Source organism: Saccostrea cucullata, unplaced genomic scaffold (assembly GCF_032062105.1).
Source record: "Saccostrea cucullata isolate Sc308-1 unplaced genomic scaffold, CSIRO_AGI_Scuc_v1 ctg1073, whole genome shotgun sequence".
NCBI classification, from domain to species: domain Eukaryota; kingdom Metazoa; phylum Mollusca; class Bivalvia; order Ostreida; family Ostreidae; genus Saccostrea; species Saccostrea cuccullata.
Window position 1 is genome coordinate 164,398 of NW_026926768.1, and position 16,761 is coordinate 181,158.

The 16,761-nt window shown below is 33.9% G+C and overlaps 2 protein-coding genes across 2 annotated transcripts; one reads left to right on the top strand and one right to left on the bottom strand.

Annotated features, from left to right (window-relative positions):
- The first annotated feature begins 1,203 nt into the window (after window positions 1-1,203).
- LOC134272612 (receptor-type guanylate cyclase gcy-19-like) lies at window positions 1,204-4,821 on the top strand. Its single transcript, XM_062754829.1, has 7 exons — window positions 1,204-1,279; window positions 1,374-1,528; window positions 1,683-2,895; window positions 3,002-3,136; window positions 3,232-3,330; window positions 3,424-3,506; window positions 3,654-4,821. Exons 1-7 carry the CDS (start codon window positions 1,225-1,227, stop codon window positions 4,041-4,043), a joined length of 2,130 nt encoding a protein of 709 aa, XP_062610813.1. The 5' UTR covers window positions 1,204-1,224; the 3' UTR covers window positions 4,044-4,821.
- Window positions 4,822-4,853: 32 nt separating this feature from the next.
- On the bottom strand, window positions 4,854-10,201 carry LOC134272613 (leucine-rich repeat-containing protein 74B-like). Its single transcript, XM_062754830.1, has 11 exons — window positions 10,128-10,201; window positions 9,554-9,752; window positions 8,565-8,743; window positions 7,040-7,147; window positions 6,860-6,953; window positions 6,710-6,759; window positions 6,514-6,595; window positions 6,298-6,383; window positions 6,011-6,205; window positions 5,528-5,626; window positions 4,854-5,409 (listed from the first exon to the last, which is right to left on the bottom strand). The coding sequence occupies exons 1-11, from the start codon at window positions 10,146-10,148 to the stop codon at window positions 5,005-5,007; spliced, it is 1,518 nt and encodes a 505-aa protein (XP_062610814.1). The 5' UTR covers window positions 10,149-10,201; the 3' UTR covers window positions 4,854-5,004.
- Between the last annotated feature and the right edge of the window lie 6,560 nt (window positions 10,202-16,761).

The following is a 16,761-nucleotide window of genomic DNA, read 5'->3' on the forward strand; positions in this document are numbered from 1 at the left end:
TTAGTTAAAATCTAAGATCTTTTCGGGGGTTTTTAAAACAACAAACCATGCTGTATGGACTCACAAACAATGAGTTTACTTTCATTTAAACAATGTGTTTTCTTTATCATTTCGTTTTTGTTTAATTAAAATTTATAACAAAGTTTATTAAACATTGATATTTTTCTTTACAAATTAAAATACATAGATAAATTTTTACGGTATAGATTCTAATTAAGGAAATTATATGAAAGATTAGAAATGATAACCTTTTTACAATTTATTTGCTTTTTTGTTAGTAAACATTAAACAGTTAAGAAACAGAAAGAAAAATTAAACTTTATATTGTGTTATCTTGTATTTTTGTCGAAGGATTAAATATTAATTTTTTTCTATGAAATCTAGAAATTAATTTTCAGTTCATTGCTTGATTTGAAGCAGAGATATGGAGCAATATACATGAATTTAAAACCAAAAAGCATTTTACATGTACATTTATTTTTTATTATTATCATTATTTTAGATGAATTTGAAAAACACTTTTGATTATTGATATATTTTATTCAGTTTAAATGCACTGTATATAAATTGTGCACTAATTGTGCAATAAAATATGATCGTAGTCTTCAATAATTAATTATTAAATTCTTACAAGTGCCTTGTTTTTATGTTTAAATATCATACGAGTACATGTAACTGTACGTAAATGTTTAACAAACTACAATGTGTTTAATTTGCATTTTACTGCATTCTGCATTGATGTTAACACAAAAATATAGTTGTTCTTACAACTACATTGTATACACTAACATGTATAAATTTATTCTAAGAAAAAGAATAATTGACATCAGCTAAAACTGAGAGGCACGGCTGTCAGTTACTTTTCAGTGACCATTCAGCCACTGAATGACAGGTACATTTCAGTGACATTACTGTTACCTTGCAGCCACAGTTCAGATACCTTTCAGTCACCATTCAGTAAACACATTTCAGTTATAGTTCAGTAACCATTAGAAAATACAAATTGAAGATGATTTAAATTAGATAAAAATCTTTTGTTAATTCTAGAATGAAAAGGTTTTTTTTCATTCAGTTTTTTTCTTTTTTGGAATTCCAGTCCATAATAATTAAAGTTGTAGAGTCTTTTTATTGTAGATGAGTAGCGATAAATCTAAAGTTTCGCCTAAGGCGATCATGGCGACGCCGAAGGCTAGAAATATTTACGTTGATGACGATGCGGGGAAGATGGTGTTCTTGCCAGAAATAGATAACCCCAGCAAACACACAGCATTTAGTCGAGGTAAGAAAATCTAAATCTTCAATTTTTAGGTGAAAATTTAAATTAAAAAGATAAACATATCAAAATAGATAATTTACTTCCATTTTAACTAAAGGTATCTGCTGTAACGCCCCGCCCTTGACGGATTCGGACAAGAAGATCCAGCTGATTAAAATGTTATGTCTGACCGTTTTACCGGTATTAGGCGTTTGGTCCTACAGTGTGTACATGCTATCGGACACAATATCACTGAAAAGCGAAAACGAGGCGGTAAGTTTATCAGATTTTTGTTCACTATTATGAAATTTATAAGTAATTCAATTGGCATTTAAGACTAGTAATTAAAATTAATTATATTGTTGTTGCTTTTTGTTTGCTAGAATGAAGTTGTGTAGAAATTTCATTTTTTTGTTTTGTTTTAAAGACCAGGAAGGCTTTAGTGTACAGTGTCGAACTGGGGAAGTTGGTCCACCACTTGCAGAAGGAGCGGGATATGAGTGTTTTATACCTCAGCGCCCTCCGTCCAGAGACGAAAACGTTTCTTCTGGCAGAATACATTGCAACTGACAAGGCAATAACAAGACTTCCAGTTTGGCCTGGAAACTTGGATAAACTCGACAGGACAGAATTTTCGACACGCGCCAATTTGGTACAACATCTTAACCGCAGACGACAATCTCTTACTCCTTCCGAGGTATACATTCAAGATGAAATTGACTTTTACACTCGCATCATTAAAGTTGTTATCGTTTGGTTGTACGACTCGATCAACGAATCGAAATTTGCCGTCGTATGGAAAACGCTTGTGGCATACCAGAAGTTGACGAGTGCAAAGGAAGATGTAGGGGTGGAAAGGGCGCTAGGGACAATGTTCTATGCCAATGGAGGATTTGAGAACCATTTTTACTACCAGATGTATTACAGCAGGGTACACAACTTCAGGGCGTATTACAAAACAGCTCAGTTGTATTCCGATCGTGTTCGATTATTGTACTCCTATGTCGTAAGCGAGGCCGGAAATAACCTAACAGACATTATAGATTCTTTTCGATCAGAAATTTTACACAACGTGAAGGACGGCAATAATACGTTACCGGAAATGCAGAAGGCTCGATGGTGGTTTGACAATATGACAATGTACCTCGATACTTTACTTGATGTTCAACAAGATCTGGGAGAGGAAATTCTGGCGATTCTGGATACCGTAATTGAAAAAGTCCAGACGGACTTAGCCGTCAGCGCCACTCTCCTCGTGGTAGTCATCCTCATGTGCCCGTTTGTCATCTACATGACGGAATACGTCACATCCGTTTTCCATAAATACGCTCTAACCTTGATTGATAAGACGAAAGAGTTGGCAAGAGAAAAGGCGAGAACCGACTCCCTGTTGTACCAGATGATACCAAAACCTATTGCCGACCAAGTGAAACATAGCAAGAACATCAAACCCGAATACTTCAAAGTGGTCACAGTGATGGCGTCTGATGTGTGTGGCTTCTATAAGATGTCTTTGGAGTGTTCGGCCTTACAGATTGTCGATTTGCTGAACACTCTATATGAGGCCATTGATAAACTCTCGGAGTCCTATAACATGTACAAGTTAGAAACCCTAAATGACTGTTACATGGCCTTATCAGGTTTGTATTCAAACTTTCTTACCATTCTATTCTTATTGTGATTTAAAAGGAATATATATTAATAGGAAAAGGCTTCACTCATTTTATGCTTGTTCCTCTTTTTCAGGGCTACCTGACAGAAATAAATATCACGTGACAGAAGTTGCAAATTTCGCTCTCCAGTTGATTGACTTGATCAGTAAACGACAGTTCATCGTAAACGAAGATCGCATCGTTCAAGTCAGGATTGGAATAAACTCAGGTATGTTAAAAGAATTAACATTGTACGTGTATGACGTATCTCATTTGTCGCGTATTTGTGTCTGAACATTCGTTGACAGTAAGATTTTGTTATAGGACCTTGCGTGGCAGGTATTGTCAATACCGTAATGCCGCGTTATTGTGTGGTTGGGGAAACGGTTAACAACGCAGCAAGAATGATGTTCTACAGCACGGGTGAGTATACGTTTTGAGAGTTGAGTACATTTTTCGATTTGTGTTTGCGCATTTTGTAGAATTTAAACGCTTAACTTTGGAATTATTTTCCAGCAAACAGAATAAATATTAGCCATGGCACCTATACAGCGCTAGAGAGGACTGGAAACTACATTCTCAAAAAGAGAAACAAACAGGTAAGATCCAAGAGAAAACACTCATTTATTTCGATATGGTTCTTTTGTAAAAATTGATGCAACAACCATGAGCAACCATACATCATATAAATCTTATGATTCAATACACTTACGTCACAGTCATCTATATGCAAAACTTTATTTCAGGGTAAAAACAGCATGTACTGGCTGATCAGAAAAATTGAAAACGGGAACAAAGACTCCATTAGATCATCTTCGTCATCAGAATCGGAATCGGAATCCGAAAACTCGGAACCCACTGTGGACCAAAACAATTCTGCCGAGGAAAGTCAGCAAGAGGACATTCCATTTCCTTTTCGAGCCCGACTTCCAATGCCGAACTACAACGAGGAAGAAGACGTCCAACTGAGCAGGAACAAGCAGGACGTGTATGGGGAGACTCAGCAAAAACCGGAAGAGGCGGTACCGCCATCACTGTCTTTCCACAAATCGAAGGACGACAACCACAGTAATCTTAACGATCTTACGAAAGACGTACAGTACAACAACGTTAAGTTAGCACTTAATTTGGTTTAACATACTCAATTGGTCATGCTCATTTAAGCCTATGTTAATAAAAGAAAGAAGGTTCTGACTTAATTAAGAAATATCTTGACTTGGCGGAAATAGAAAAGAAGACCAATATAGTCTTTCAGATGTTTATTTTACATCTTGGCTTTGTGTTAGTTGTTGTATAACGTAAACGTTTAGCACATTTGTATAAGATTTATGTGTTAAAGCGTACAAACTTATACTATTTTACGTTTAGGAAAACTGGATTCGGTAGCTTAATTTGACTCTGTATCATATTTAGCAATGTATATACATGTGACAAATTTGTTTTCATCTATTTACATGAATATATTACTTGATGTATTCAATTAATAACATTAAACAAGATTTTTTGTTCAGTAATTCGACACATGCAAAACGACATGATGATAATACGTGTTGGAATATTTAGTCAAGCTTTCAGAGCCATCACATGACGTTTTATGACTAAACTTCACAACACTACCTAATGTGGCGCACAAGAAATGCTTTTCATGAATACAGGTGTAGAGAAATTATTAGTGCTGGTAATTTAAGAAATTCAACGTTATTTGATTCATAGTTTTCGAGAACACTTTGATGAAATTTATCGAAATCATATGAAGACGTACATTATTTTTATTTTAATAGATCTGTTTTGCATGTACATTGAACGTAGCATTTACACGAGATCTAATAAAAAGATAACCTGTGCATGTTCATAATATATATTTTGATACATGTGATTTTTTTTTAAATAAATAAATCTTTGTTTACAACATCGTTTCCGAAAAAAACAATAATACTTGAAAAGGCACCATCTGTTGAAGAACCAATGTAATAGACTTGAAGCTTTAAAGAAGTCAGCGTTTTCTTCACAGAGTATATTTATCTATCTTTGCATCATTTCCTAAGTCCACAAAGTTTCTGACAAAATCAACAAACAAGAAAGGATTGACAAAAATGTTTATTTAGAATTTTCACCGATTTTCTCATTGACTATCTCCGGTCCCAGAATCATGGACTCCCTGACTATCCCGCTCGGGGGTGGTGCAAGGGGAGGTATTTGATCCACTTTTCTTTCCTCCTTTACATGAAGAACACTGTCTTTTTCGCTCATTTTAATGTCTGAAATCAGTTTATTCACCTGCTCATTTGGCACATTCTCTTGAGCTTTGTTATGTTCTAATGACTCTTTAGTAGAAAGGTCGGTTTTCTCTGTTTGAACCTCGGGTTTGGGCTTCGGTTTTCTTCGCCTTCTCCGTCTCCTTGGTTTCCCAACCTGCATGATCCTGCCATGTTTTATTTCTATGGATTTTATTTCCTTTACTTCGTTGAGCAGATGTACAAATTCCTGATCCACACACACGTTCTGTTTATAAAATAAGTACCAAAAATATTTTAGAAAGGGGTAGGATATTAAGTACAGTATAAATTTTAAAAGTTTGATACAGGGAATTGGAAATATTTTTCCTCTAGTTCCATTGTACCTTGAGGTCCACTTTTTCAAGAACAGTGACTGATTTGGGATCTTCTATGCTTTTCAGAATATGAAGTGAAGACGCGTGCGTCAAAAGATTATCTCCAACCTGTCACGAAAAAGAAATTATCAAGAAATCAATGAAGTCTTATTTAGTATTTACAGTTTCGTAACATAATGGATGAACAGTACGGGTACAAGCACACTCGGCATTTACATAAACGAACTGCAATGCATTTTGTTATAAAGCAGTAGTGATGTGCATCTTTATGCATGTACATGTACCATGTATTTTTCTGAGAAAAGCGTTTTAAGATAAACTGATCTGAAACTCCTGTGTCAGAGATCAGGAAAATTTTTCAACTTTTTTTTGAGAAAATAGATTAGTCATTCCTATGATCGCTTAAATTTAGGTATGTTAAAAAATCCATGCCCACTTCTTGTATAGAACCACATAATTTGCCAGTTGATAAGTTTTACAGTATTTACAGACCACAAGAGTCTTTAACGTATCGTTGGCCATCAGACTCTCGGCTAGGACCGCTATGTCCTCGTCCACCATCCTGTTGTGAGACATGTCCAGTTCCTGCAACGTCCGGTTCTTCAACAGCGCGGCCGCCAAAGCTTTACAACCATTTGGTCCGAACCCGTTAAAACTTATGTCAAGCCGCTTCAGTCCAACATTCTTCTGTGTCATAAAAAGTAAAGAAAAAAATTCGTAAATATTGATAATTCCTCATAAATATAAATGAAAAAGGCTGAAAATGGATTTTGATCTACCTTAACACCTTTCGCAAAAGCATCAGCAGATCTTCCATTGATGTGATTCCAACGGATGTCAAATGCTTCAAGTCTGTCGTTGTTTGCTTGAAATAAAGTAGGTTTTCATATTTAGCATTACTTAGTATACAAGTTATGAAAGTGAATGTCTTTTCTGAAATTCAGGTACTCTTAAAATGGACAGACACTACATTTGGATGTTACATGTTTAAATACCTAACGCTCTTCCGAATTCAACCCCAGCTTTCTCTGCAAAGTGGTTGTGAGAAAGAATAACTTCTCGCAAACTCTTGGACGTCTGCAATTATATAAAATAATTAATATACACTAGACTTTTTCGCAATATGTTTAATAAATAATATAAAAATTCTTTTGATGACAACTGGTCAGTACATGTTAATGTATATCTTACCTCAATGGCATCGGCAAATAAAATCGAATCTTCATCTTTAAACCCATTATCTGAGAACAAAATAAAAAATAGAATCTTTAATTTTTTCCACCTATTACTCGAGAGCAAAATGTACAGCATTAACAATAGATTTTGTTAAAGATAACCTACTGGACAAATCCAAGTATTCAAAAATAGACTGTTTACTAATGGTGTTGCAAATAGTTTTAGCTCCAGCACTGCCTAGCTCATTATCTGACAAATTCTGCAAGTAAAAATCAAATAGAGACGCCGATGAATTCGACATTTTCAATTTGAAATACAGTGTACACATTTAAAGTCATGGCCTACCAAATGTGTAATGGACAACGTCTCTAGAAATGCTTCCACCATATGTTCTAGACCCAGCGGTCCTATACTGTTTCCTGCTATGTCCAGATAAACTATATTGTGATCCAGCTGAAAGTACATATAGGCATAAGATGACTTTTTATAGATAAGGCCAGCATTTTTTTATTTTTAGGTTTACAAACCCGCCGCTCAAGTTTTTGCATTTTCAGAAAAAAAATAAAATTGAGAAAAACAGAATTTTTTCTTTCCGATGTCAAATTTGAGTCGGGATCGAGATTTCAAATTTACGAACTCGTACTTCCGGTTTTAAATGAACATGGCGGGTAATGAAGGGAGATTTGTGTCAAGTCCATAGCAGCACTAAAGCTTGATTTAATGTAAATATTTATCGGTAGGAGTGCCATTCAAAACGTTTCACCCGTTCAGAGAACAATAAAATGCTGACGACTTTGTTGCAAAGTGGCATGTTGGTGAGATAATTATGTATCCGTATTCAAAAGTAACTGTGTCTGTAATTGTAAATTATTTTCCTCCCACAGGTTTAAAACTGCCCATTGTATGTATTGTCAGAGACATTGTTTATGTTTCTGTCATAGCTTACAGTCTTAGCATCATTCTTCAGAAAAGGGTCGCTTATGCATCAGATGTAATGAATAAAACTACGGGAGAAGTTAAATCAATTTGAGGAAGAAATAAACAATAGACTAAAGAAATATTTCAACTATTTAAAAACAAGAATATACAAATATATACAGGCATATAGTAAATATGGCGGCCAGAAAAATTATTTTACACTTAATTGAAAAAAATCCTCCCTACTCCTCAATACTCCTTGGGAATACTCCCTGTCTGTTTTATGAAAGGAATTATTACTTTTATAGGTCTAGAGTAAATTAATATTTTAGATTAATTTATACCTAACACACATTAAAAACAAAAATGAAGATATATTAAAAGAGATTTAAAAAATTGATTTTTTGTTTTAAAAAATCTGTATTTTGTCCATGCAACATCAAAAGATTTATGTCACTGCCCCCAACTGGTAGATGATGAAATAAACAATTAAAGGTTGTATTTTCCCCTTTGTAACCCTTATGTGTCCAGTGGCAAGAAGCCGCTGGAGAGCATAAAAAAAGAAGCAAAAATTAATGTAGAAAAGTCGATAATGTATCCAAAATATAATTTTATTTTTTTTTTATTTCCTCCTCCTACAGGACTTTTTCATTCTGATGTTCGTAAACCTAAAAATAAAAAAATGCTGGCCTAAATAGCAAAAACAAAAATGGAATAACATCCAGTTTACTAAATATATTGAACATGAATAGTCAATTTAGACAAATTTAAAAAATATATACATGTACAGAGACCGTCTCAGTCTACTAATGTTTCTCATATAAATTATCATGTTAATCCATCTATCACCAATCCATTTGAAATACGGAAATAAACATCGATACATTTAAAAACGCGTTATCAGTATTTTCACTGCATGACATGTATACGTCGACCATGAGAAAGCGTTTACCATTAGCGGCGCCGCCAGCGCCATGGCGCCTCTCGGTCCCAGTCCGCTGTGAGGTACCACCAGTACGTTCCTGATGGGGTTCCTGAGGTAGCTACTGAGCGGAATCACATTCAGTTTCCGACACTCTCGTCTGTAGATCTCCTGTCGGACCTCGTGAGGCTCCAGGGCTCGAACGGGGGCTAAAATTGATAATTTGATTTTTTTAAAATTATTTTTTTGAATATACCGAAAATGTACTTTTATGTATTTCACATGTACGCATTTGGCAGCAACTTTTTTTTTTTAATCAGTGAATTTCTAAATGTGAAAAACAAAAATTGATTTTGATTAGTGGCTTTTTGCAAAACAAGCTACATTTATAAATAGAATACAAACTGATATATTAACAGTTACTGTATTTTATTTACAAGGCCATCTACATGTATTTTCAGAAACAATTTACGGTAAACATAGTATGTGTTATTTAGGGTTTATGGACTAATATTATTGAGATTCCTCATAATGGAAAGCAATTGTTTTCTCCTTCACGAAAATATAAAATTTTATAAGTTATTTTTGTCAAATTTTGCCCGCAAGTACTGTAGTTCAAAATTAATTTAATAATCTTAAAACTGAAAACTACGCCGTGATTTTTTCCAACTTCTGATACCACAGTATGATAATCATGCAGTGAAGGGCCCTTGGAAATGAGAGGGGTGGGGGATATACCCCTCTCAATAATTTTACCAGTACATTGTATAAACTATATCGTACATGTACATGTACGACATGAAGCTAACTTACATGTAAGGTTGTGTCCCTATACAGTAATAACCATTGATTATTTTTCTTTGCTTGTCAAATATTTGTATAATCTTTTTCCCTTTCCCCAACTAATTTTCTTAGGTTGAATCCCTATTCAAACTGATAATGCTTGTTACGGACAAACAAAAGGAAAACAAAACAACATTGTATCAAAATAACAAGCAATTCAAAGCCGTGTTTCTTACTTAATTCCAGCCTAAAATTTTCAGGGTCCTCTTTAAGGGGGTCGGCCCTGAGGGAGTCCTCGTGAGTGACAGGTCGGGACAGGAACAGTAACTCTTCTTCCGTTTCCGGGTCGATGTCGGCCCGCTGTCGGGACCGTTGTAGCGTGCTGTTAGCACTGCTTAGTGCCCGGCTCGGAGGCTTCTCCGATACCACGGATTTCTTGATTAATAATATAAACAAATCAAAGTATAAAAAGATAAATACTTATATTTTCCTAATATGCTTTTACCAGAGTGATACACCCTCCCAAACGTCTTTTCAATTCTTCAATTTATTTAGGAAAACTTTAAATGGTCAGAAAAAATAAAATACATTAATAATATTTTCATTACCTTGAATCAATTTCTCGATAAACAAAAGACATAAAAACAATATAATTTAATTTTTAAATAAAAATATATTAAAATATTTTTAAAAACCATTCGTTCTTTTTAATAGTTTGGGACTAGTGTATCATTATTTATCATCACTAAAATATTAGCAATTCGATATTTTACTTATTGAAATCGTTCAAAACAAATTTTTAATACATACCTCTCTAGCTAAAGAAGACATTTTTTAAACAATGGCGAAGGTCCTCGCTCTCTCGTTGCGTCATTTAAGTGTAGCTTAACGGAACGTGCAAAACAATAATAATTCATTATCGACATTTATGCCTTTAAAACATAATAAAGGAGTTAAAAGTCAACCTCTTTTGAACTTAGTCGACATTAAGAGTTGATTTATCTTTTGTTCTACAGTTCTAAGTTTTGAGATACACGTGCTTCTGTCACTAAATCTCATCAACCTGGGTATTCGTGGTGTTCAGTCAATTCTCATAAAACTTATTTCTCTCTCTCTCTCTTTCTCTCTCTCTCTTTCTCTCTCTCTCTCTGGTGTCTATCACAAATCACAACAAAAAGATCTACCGGTACATTTATTTTCATTCGATTCTTTCGTTTGACATGTTTGTATTTTTCAAGAAATGTAAATGGGATTTTAAATATGCACATGTATTTTTATTTAAATTTCTATAAGCTGCAAAAATGCTTGAAATCGTTTTTTTTTTTTTCTTTTCAAGGATTTTTTTTTTAAATCATGTAATCTACTGATCTCCAGAAAGCATTTACACTCAGCATTTACAATCATTTTAAAAGAAAATAATCTGTTATTTAAAGGTTTTATGTTCACGGCAAAAACAGACGGCAAATAAAAATAAATCCCTGGAAAAAACTTTGACCAGTCGGGTGGAGGTCGACTTGCAACTTATATAACTCAATTTTATTTTTTCTTATACGACACCATACTAGTAATCGGATTTTACTGTACCAAAATCAAAATGGGAAAGAAGGAGGGGGGGGTCAATGATCATTTTCAATAGTTTTAAAAAAAATCACAGGCACTTGCCATTTTTCTTTCTTTTTAAATCTGGGGTTGAGTCACCTTTTCCCTATTTTTATATCTCATATCTTTTCGACTGATGCATAAATATATGTATCAGTCGAAAACGATATATTTAAAACAGCTTAAAGATATAAAAGAGTTACATCATTGAAAACATACAGTGCAAATTAAAATACAAAAATAGGGAAAAGGTGACCTCAACCCCAAATTTAAAAAAAGGGAAAAAAGGGGGGGGATCCCATAGTCCAAGTGCTGTGGTTAAACGTTATGTTTGGAAAAAGGGTAACAGCTTTCCCTATTTCTCCTATTGGTACATGCCTGCAAATTAAGAACTCATAAGGTATTCTAAATTGTTCTATGGAACGCCGTCACTGCCTTATAGCAGAACACTACTATTGCATTGTGTCAACCTTCCATTACATTATGTCAACTCTTTATGACATTAACCCACACTACTATTGCATTGTGTCAACTTTCCATTACATTATGTCAACTCTTTATGACATTAACCCAAACTACTATCGCATTGTGTCAACCTTCCATTACATTATGTCAACTCTTTATGACATTATACTATCGCATTGTGTCAACCTTCCATTACATTATGTCAACTCTTTATGACATTAACCCAAACTACTATCGCATTGTGTCAACCTTCCATTACATTATGTCAACTCTTTATGACATTAACCCACACTATCATTGCATCGTGTTAACTTTCCTTTACATTATGTCAACTCTTTATGACATTTACACATACTACAATTATATTTCGTCAACTTGCATTTCGTTATGTTTACTTTTATTGAGATCTTAGTTTTTATTAGCTCATGCCATACTGTGCGCACTCTTCTACATTATGTCGATTCACTATTACGTTATGCGAACAGGGTATCCTCGGCCTTTACATAAGCATAACGTATTTCCGCGTTCCGCAAGCACTAAAAATGGAGAAAAACTGTCGTAGAAGAGATTCTCAGCGATTTGGGAATGAGTGGACGTCCGACCAAATATTTTAGTCCCTACGACATCTCGCTGAGATTAGCAAGTGCAAAGCCTCTGGTATTATAATTTTTACATTAAAAATTTGAACAATTTTAAAGAGAGAGCATGCCCGTCTTGAATCCGATGTGATATCTGCACATAATTCATTTTGATTTCTCATTAGTGACCTATTTTTCCCGATCAAAGTACGCACGGACTAAAGTTGCTCCATCGTTTTGATCAGCACGGACTTCATATGCTTCAGCGGTTTTGATCAGCACAGACTTGTTCACTGTGTAACCGTGATTTATACTACAGGATCAAACTGACCGAAACAAACCGAAATCTCATTTTATTTATTTTTTCTGTGCTTTTATTTTCAATGAATGGATCACAGTGGTACAGAGCAGCTGCAGCAGAGTGCATAGCTCTTGACATGATGTGTATTACTCCGTCCATTGCAGAATACCAGGGGAATTACATTACGTGTAAATTTTCCGTGTTCGAAGATAATCATTGCACGTGTATAAATGTGTACAAATGAGGATTTAGTTTTTCAAAGTCCACGAATAGCCGCACAACAAGCATAGGTTTTATGCACCCGTTTACTGCAAATGTATGCTTGCCAGACTTTTCATTTTTTTTTAATTTTTATTCAAATATTGTTATCTCTTCAATCACACCATGTAGCTTCAACTTTCGTCAGTTCATTAGCCTTCCCCTTCTCAGGTACCAAAACAACTTGATTACAATTTTCCTAATTTAATAAAAACATATATTATAACTAGAGCAAAGCTCGTTGCAAAGCAACGAGTAGGTCTTCCATCCTGTTTGACCGGAAGTAGCTTTCATTTTTCACAAAAATGAGAAATAACGCCCAAAATGCTTTGAATCTTCTAAAGCTATGTTAAGTAATGCAAAAATAAGCCATTTTTGCTACTTCCGGTTTGACCGGAAGTGACGATAACGCACGGAAAATTAATTTTTTTAGCTCCCAGAGACATATGCTACCCAAAAACTTGTCAAAAACGGCAAAAATACGCGTTTTCCGACTACTTCCGGTTTGGCCGGAAGTGACAACGTTGGACGTATTTTGACGACTCCATTAGACAGGTCTGGGCGGCCTCCGTTTTTGGAGGATAGCTAGATTCAATATGGCAGCCAAATTTTTTACCATATATGGAAATCGCAATGCAATGTCGGATAGTTTATCTTCTGATTTCAGAGGATAGCACAGGTAATTTTCAAACGCCGGATGCCTACCTTTAAGGTAGGATTCTTCTCTGGTTTCTGACTAAATGGAATAGTCAAAGTACATTTGTTGATATGTCTTCTATATTTAGATGTAAGAGATTTAAAAGACCGTATTTTTCTTTCCTCATCACAATTATACAACTTTAAATAGAAATGGTAAACTGTGTTTGAAAACTAGCAGGGACTATATTTTTGGAGGAACGGTGGCGTATGAAAATATCTTCTTTTCTGCCTCTCAAAATTATTATAGAACATTGAATTTAGTTATAATTTTTACGCAATCAAAGATTAGACGAAATTTTCAAATGTAAGTTAAATTAATAAAATGGGACTAAAGTTTCAAAATATATCAAATAAATAAGATTTTTCACACATACTAGAACTATGTTGGCTTTTAAATGCTTCAAATCTAAGTACAGATTTGAACCACATATCCGTAAAAAGTGTTATTTCTCTCTTAGTAAACGATCAAAAATTTTAGTTTTTGTGTCATTTTGTACCTTTATGTGACAACTTTACTATATGTGAAAATTGTAAAAAGTTAAATATAGGAAGCACATAAAAATAACTAATAAATCCTAAAAATTAAAGAAAAGTAGAGGAAATTCGGATTAGCAAATATCCATTTTAATTAAATTATCCATGTCAATTTGGTAATATCATCTTATAGGCCCTATATGGTAGTATCTTTTTATGCAAAAAGAAAAACATTCAATCTTTTTAATTACAAGTACGGATTGCATGATTGGAAACAGTATTTTTTATTCTTAATGTCCAGGAAAAAGGTAATGACCTTGACCTGACCTTGCCTCTAATTTTAAACGGTCAAATTTAATCTCACTGAGACCATCACTTAGTGATATTGTCCTCTTGATTCTGTGAAAATTTCATTAATTTTTAAATACAAGAAATGTGAGAAGAATCCTACCTTAATCAAAAAGTGCAAGCACCAGAGTACAATTAAATAAAAGATCAGACATTAAACTATCAATTGTATGTGGCGATTTGAGATTCTATGTCTAGAATTTTTACAATACGCTTTCAAAGTTGGCACTTCTTGCGCTTCATTTCTACTTAATATTTCTTGTTATTTTGTTTAATTTTTATGTTTTTTCCCTATCAGGACAAATAAAAAGGCACTTAAATGCTCAAACAATACATAAATAACATTACTTTCATATTTCTTTTAATTAAAGATTAGAGGAAAAGGAAACACAAAAGAAAACGTACTGTAAAGACAAAATACACTCTGCCTGATAATTTAAGCAAAGATAAAATAAATATTATTTAGAGAAAATAAGAAAAAAAAATCCTACTTTTTAGCTGTGCAGCATCTAAACTTCCGCTAGAGTTCTTAGATGAGGCCTCGACGGGGACCATGCATTCGCAGTATATATATTTCCACGGACAACGTAAGTTTCAGTCAGATTAGTTTTTTGACAACGGGTAGACGCAATTGAATTTATGTCAGTCTTAACTGATAAGGGGGACGGTCTAACCTTGCTGTAGATGGAGATTGATCCTAATTTATTTCAGGGGTCTTAATATTTCAGTTTTATTAGATGTATACACATAAAACAGTATAGAAGACTAATACAGAACGGAAAGTAGCTCCGCCCACTGTAGTCCCGTGCAGAAGAGCAAACTTCAAAGAAAAATTCCTCTACCGTCTTATTAAATGAAATAATAATGAAACTGAATTTTTCAAAAATATGTTTTTTAAAACTTTTATGCTGTTAACACATAATTATGGTACCGGAAAATGAGGTTGGCTATAATTAATTTTCAGACAGGAAAGGGTCTTTAACAAAGCTTTCAAATGAATAATTTATTGACAGCAAATTACCAAAATTTGTTAAAATGATTTAAATACCTATATTTAACCATCATCGTATGAAATTTAACCTTTTATTGGTTTTGGTTGAAAAATCAGAGTACGGTACATAAACTGGGACTTGAGATGTAAGAGTTGCTGTTATTTGTTTGGTTTAGACTGCCCTTTGTTTTGAAAAGTCCGGTAGGTGGCGACACCTCCATCCTCTGTTTCTAGAGGATAAAATCTATCCTCCAAAAACAGAGGCCGCCTAGACCTGTTAGATTAAGCTTGGCATTTTCAACAACTTTGCTTCTTTGATGATCTGGAAAAAACTTTTGTCCCCTCTAAATCCCTTAATTTAGGGGTCAGCCCTTTTTCCCACATATCGTTTGAAAGATATTCTAATTCTGCACAAATTATGTTCTATATATTTCAACAAAATGTTTTTAGTTTAGAAGATAAAAAGCAAAATATGAGTAATTTTTTTTTTTTAAGCGTTCTATTTTTTGACCCCTATATAGCGCCATTTTGAATAGAGAAATCGAAAAACAAAAACCGATGTGCACAACTTCAATCCTTCTATTATCTAAAATCAGTAGAATTTCTGCTCCAGCTTTAGCCGTCTCTGAGCCTTTGTCTGGAAACGGAAGCGTATAAATTTTCGTTTAAAGGGAAATAACTCAAAACCGGAAGTGAATTTTTGAAATTTTAGTCACCATTCTGATAGAGTTTATAAACGTCTATAACATCTGAAAATTTGAGCGAAATCCGTTGAGAAATGAGTGAGATATTAGACCTCAAAGTTGCGGTCTAGGAAGTAGAAGAAAAAAAAAGAATAATAATCTTTACCATCAGAATCAGTAGAAGGTCTTCCGTTGGAAACGGAAGACCTTAATTATTTAAATATTATAATATATTTAAAAACTATTATGGCAATCGTGATTATGAATATTATCAACGTCTTTCTTTTTCCTTCGGATTTAAAGTTTCTGTGTCTGTGCAGAGCCATAACCCAATAACTTCCGGTACCGTGAATAGAATTCAGTGTTATTGTCGTGGTGGACCGTCTCTTGTACAAAATAAACTCCAAGCTTCTAAAGACTACAAATTACTTTTAAAGGTAAGGTTTCTTTTACGTATTTACCAATGCTAAATGAAATGTTTTTGATGGGAAAATTTACTGAAGTTCTAGAAGAGTTGATAAAAAGTAAATTGAGTTCATTTAATTTATAGGTAAGTTTTGTGTATGTGCCCTGAAAATACTAATTGCTTTTTATTTTATTCTAAGCAATGCTGCCTCTTCCAAAATTGTTAATCTCATGGCCCCTGGAGATTCTGGTATAGGGGCGGGGCTCTATAGATTATATAGTGAAAATGCATTATTTCTTTGAACATTTTCTTCTCTGCTCCAGGGTGTTTAGCATATAAACTAAGTGTATAGCTACGACGAATAAGATTGCCTATTCTAGAATAGTGAAAACTGGCCTTAGAATCTGAGGTTGTGGTGTAAGGAAGTTTTACTTAAATTATTATTAAAATGTATTATTTCTTTGAAAAATTCTTCTCTGCTTCTTTGTAGTAAGGAAACAAAGTAAGTTTATAGTTATTTTAACAGTAGCTCTTAACAGTGCTAAGCCTCTTCCAAGATTGTGAAGAAACTAAATGATTGACATTTAATAAAGTTTGTGATAAATATTAATAATTCTGCCTTATTGATGATTGAACTTTCAC

What these genes read in the sequence shown, in the direction of transcription:
- LOC134272612 (XM_062754829.1), top strand. Translation starts at nt 1,225, where the DNA reads ATGGTGTTCTTGCCAGAAATAGATAACCCCAGCAAACACACAGCATTT. An exon ending in ACACACAGCATTTAGTCGAG is followed by an intron (nt 1,280 to 1,373) that starts GTAAGAAAATCT and finishes TTTTAACTAAAG; the next exon opens with GTATCTGCTGTAACGCCCCG. An exon ending in TCAAAAAGAGAAACAAACAG is followed by an intron (nt 3,507 to 3,653) that starts GTAAGATCCAAG and finishes ACTTTATTTCAG; the next exon opens with GGTAAAAACAGCATGTACTG.
- LOC134272613 (XM_062754830.1), bottom strand. Translation starts at nt 10,148, where the DNA reads ATGTCTTCTTTAGCTAGAGAG. An exon ending in TGTCTTCTTTAGCTAGAGAG is followed by an intron (nt 9,753 to 10,127) that starts GTATGTATTAAA and finishes TTATTAATCAAG; the next exon opens with AAATCCGTGGTATCGGAGAA. An exon ending in CGTTGTCCATTACACATTTG is followed by an intron (nt 6,954 to 7,039) that starts GTAGGCCATGAC and finishes TTTTACTTGCAG; the next exon opens with AATTTGTCAGATAATGAGCT.